Source organism: Octodon degus, unplaced genomic scaffold, assembly GCF_000260255.1.
Source record: "Octodon degus isolate 3935 unplaced genomic scaffold, OctDeg1.0 scaffold00057, whole genome shotgun sequence".
In the NCBI taxonomy this organism is placed as follows: domain Eukaryota; kingdom Metazoa; phylum Chordata; class Mammalia; order Rodentia; family Octodontidae; genus Octodon; species Octodon degus.
The window spans coordinates 5813315-5817441 of record NW_004524633.1 but is presented as its reverse complement, the minus strand read 5'-3'; the positions used below and the strand labels follow the sequence as shown (position 1 = coordinate 5817441).

Sequence of the window (4127 nt, the reverse complement as noted above, 5' to 3'; positions counted from 1 at the left end):
AATTTCTATTCTTTTTATTTTCTTTTCTTGTTAATTTTTTTTGTTTTTTTTTTTCTTTTTTTTTTTTTTTGAGAGAGTGTCTCACAATGTAGCCCAGGCTGGACTTGAACTCAGGGTGATCCTCCTGCCTCAGCCTCCTGAATGCTGGGATGACAGCATTCAGATATCCCCCTGACATTTCTTTCTGTTTCTTTTTTCTTTCCCCCAACATTTATTTATTTACTTATTTATTCTATTTTAGGGAAGGGTCTACAGGGTGTTCAGGGTAACACTACTAGATTGGACTCACAGTGATCCCCATTTACAGCCTCCCAAGAGCTGGGATTATAGGCGCAGGCCACTACGCCTAGTCTCCCCAACATTCTTAAAGCCCTGCCAGGCACAGTGTTCTAGAACAGGTGACACAATTCTGTTTAGACAGAGCTGAGACTGAGGCACTGGTGCTGTTTTCCCTGTCCAGGGCAGCCTACGGGTGGCCTGGAAAAGCCAGCTGCTGACGACACGTCCATCCCATCCTCCCCCTGGCCCGAGCAGGGGATGGGAGAGGAGAAAAGACAAGGGACATCTGAGCGGGTGACCCACCTGCGCTGCACAGGTCCACTAGGGCCACGCGTGTGGGCCGGGAGCTTCCTTTGGAGTTGACCGCGGACACAGCTGCAGCCCACGTCCCGGTGCTGGGGATGACCCAGGTCCAGGAGGTGCCTCCTGTGGTGTTGTGCAGCGCGGCCGTGCCTGTCGGCGTCGTCTCCTGCAGAGTCACCTGGTAGTGCAGGATCTTCCCTCTTGCATCCACTACGTCCAGGCTCTGCAAGGACACAGGGCTTGAGCCTGGCCCTCCCACGCAGCAGCAGCAGTGACCTCAAGGCTCACGTCGTTTCTATCACCACACTCCTGCTGTGCGCTTTGGCACTCCCCGCCCACCATTTGGAAATAAACCAGTAAACGCTTTTAAAAGATAATCTTTTTGAGACAGGATCTCTCGCTGTGTAGCCCAGGCTGACCTGGAACTTGAGGTGATCCTCCTGCCTCAGCCTCCTGAGCACTGGGGTCACAAGCATGCACCCCACACCTGGCTAAAAGGGCTGGGATTACAGGGGCGCGCCCCCACGCCCAGTCTCACACGCGAGTGTTCTGAGCATGCGCAGCCAATGTGCCCTGCACAGGCGCACAAGAGCAGCGGCGTTCATTCTGCTCTCTCGCTCCAAAATGCCGCTTGCTGACGGTCACACAGCGCCGGCACTGCCTGTCACAGGGAGCCAGGGCTTGGCCTCGGCGCGCTGGGTCTCGGTTTCAGTCCGTGGACCGCACAGTGTCGCCCACAGCAGCACACACGACCTTCAGAGCTATGCTAGCGACTTCTGCACTTTGCAAGTTGAATTGGACACCTGTGCCAGGAGCCCGGGCTCAGAGGCGTGTGGCTCTCAGGTTGTAATCCCAGGAAGGAGAAAGGAATATTTTGTTGTCATCTTGCTGGGCAAGGTGGTGTACTCCTGTCACGCCAGCACTCGGGAGGCTGAGGCAGGAGGATCCCTGGAAGTTGGAGACCAGCCAGGGCTACACAGTGAGCTCAAGGCCAACCTCGACTACACAGCGAGAACCTGTCTCAAAACTAAACCAAACCCAAAACACATAAAAGCCCTTTGGATCACCCCTTTCTTCCATCCGTACTTACCGCAAAGTCTAATGACTTGGTTTGAACTTCTGGCTCATTAAACAAACATTCCTATTTTTATATTCAGGGACTAAGTTGGTCTCCTGGTAGTGAATAGCGCCAGAGAGCGGTCCACTGCGCTCATCCGGCCCAGCCGCTGCAGTCTGGCTGGGAATTAGCCGCTTGCACCAGCATTCAATTTTCTCTTGAGCCTGTGGATGCCGAACAGTCCGGGGTACTGGATCCCAGCCCCTGGTCACAGCCAGGCCCGGGCGCGCCCTCTGGCGGCCGCGGGGGGAAGCGAGCCGTCTGGAGGCTAGGCCTCCCCCAAAACCTGAGACTCCAGGGTGCGGGGCCAGCGCCACGCTCCCAGTCCTGCGCCGTCCCTGGAGCCCCTCATCCACTAGCCTGGCCTGCCTGGAGGGAGGCAGGCCGCAGGGAATCGGAGACATTTGCCCCTGCCTTGCTTTCTTCTGATTTGGTTTTGGAACGCTGCTGTACTCAGCTCATTTTGCTCTTTTTAAATATTTAAATAATTTTCTTCTTGGCATGGTGGCGCACGCAGATCATCCCAGTACTCAGGAGGCAGAGGCAGGAGGATCCCCATGCCTTCGAGGCCAGCTTGGGCTACAAAGTGAGACCCTGTCTCAAAAAGAAGCAAATAATTCTTTTTTCTTTTTTTTTTTTTTTGCAGAACTGGGGATTGAACTCGGGCCTCTGAGCTTGCCAGGGAAACGCTTATTCTACTGAGCCATCTCCCCGGCCCCTAAGAAGCAAACAATTCTTTTCATTTTTTAGCCTTGCCAGGGACGGAGTCCAGCACCTCTGGGCCCGGCTCTTACAATCGCTGTGTGAGTGCACAGCCTCCAGCTCTACTTGTAAACTCAGGATAATCCCACATCTGTCTTGGCTTCTTAGCATCCCTGGGCAGAGGGAGCAGGCGCTGCAGAGGCTACGCCATAGGCCTGGTGACAATTTCAGCAACCCCAGCGCAAAGGGAAGAAGGGCCTTGAAGTGGCTTTCGTTTTCTTACAGGGAATCACTGTCTCTCTTTCTTTCTTTCTTTCTTTCTTTCTTTCTTTCTTTCTTTCTTTCTTTCTTTCTTTCTTTTTAATGAGGTAAAAAGTATGTGTCTAGAATCAGGCAGCTGGACTGAGTTTAGATGATCCCAGTTGGCAACATCCAGTGCATCATAAAGGGGAGCCAGCTGGACGCCGACCTTCTCTCCAGTACCTGATGAGGGCGTTGACCTTGGCAGTGTCACAGAGCTTCTTCACAGCTGGCGTGGCCTGGTGCTTACTGGCCACGAGTGTGTTGCTGCCCTCAGTCTTTCTCGTGGCTGACTCTGCGGTCACAGAACTTGATGATGGCATAGTGGTCTCTCCTGAGGGAGAGCTTGTTTCTCCTGGGGGCGCTCTTCCGAGGGTATTCGGGCTGCCTCTGGAGCCCCAGTGTCTTGGGGTGGCGGAAGGTGGGCGGAAGGTGGGTGACAGTGATGTTGGAACCTTCTTTTTGTGGCTGTGGATGCCTTTCAGCATGGCCTTCTCGGCTTTCTTTTTTTTTAATTTTTATTTATTTGTGTGTGTGTGTGTGTGTGTGTGTGTGTGTGTGTGTGTGTGGCCAGCTCAGCCCACCAGGGGGTGCTGGGGGATTGAACCGCGGTCCCTGGCTTTCAAAGCTTTAGCTTTGGCTTCTCCTTTGGGGGGCGGGGGTTTCTTTCTTCACCTTCGGCACCATCTTGGTAAAAAGGCCTCACCTTGTTTTCTAAGCTGGCTAGGAGCACTGGGGAGGCTGAGTCAGGAGGGTCACTGTGGCTCCAGGCCAGCGTAACTGCAGACAGAGACCGTGTCCCTCTAAGCTAAAGACGCTAAAATAGGCTCTTGAGGCCAAGGCATCCCGAGGTGGCCGGGGCTGCGGTGGCTGTGCCTCCCCCTCGTCCCTGGTGCAGCCGGTGGCTTTGGGCGTGTTGCACTTTCGGCTTCGGCACAGAACACACTTTCTCCACTCACACCAGCAAAGGTGCTGAAGAGAAGGTGGGGGTGCTTGCTGGAGAGATGGCGTCAGCTCCCGGAGGCCCAGCCTCGGGGCTGGGGCACGCCCACCCGGCGGCTCACACACACCCTGCCACACGCCCACATCCTGACCCTCGGACCTCCACGTGCACGTGTGCACCCAGCCGCAGCCCTCTGGCGCCAGCGCCTGCCACGGGAGGAACAGGCCTCTCTTCTCTCCCTCAAGGGTTTGCCTGGGGCTTTCCTGGGGTATCCCAGGGCTCCTCTGTGGGGCACTGCAGAAGTCACGGGTGAAGCCCCACACACCAGGCAAGGGGCTTTCTTAGCCTTGGGGCTTTCTCTCAGCCTTTCCCAGTTTAGCGTGAGTCAGGGCTACCTCAGCTGGCCTCCCACTGGAGATCCTCCTGTCTCAGCCTCCAAGTACTGGGACTGCTGGCATGTGCCACTTCACCTGGCTTGTGTCT

At 55.3% G+C, this 4127-nt stretch overlaps 1 protein-coding gene across 1 annotated transcript in view; it reads right to left on the bottom strand.

The window, feature by feature from the left end:
• Il12rb2 (interleukin 12 receptor subunit beta 2) overlaps positions 1-4127 on the bottom strand; it is a 41107-nt gene that overhangs the window by 13229 nt on the left and 23751 nt on the right. Inside the window, exon 9 of the mRNA XM_023718307.1 lies at positions 583-805. Within this exon, the coding sequence (XP_023574075.1) occupies positions 583-805 (223 nt within the window). The remainder of the gene's footprint in view (positions 1-582; positions 806-4127) is intronic.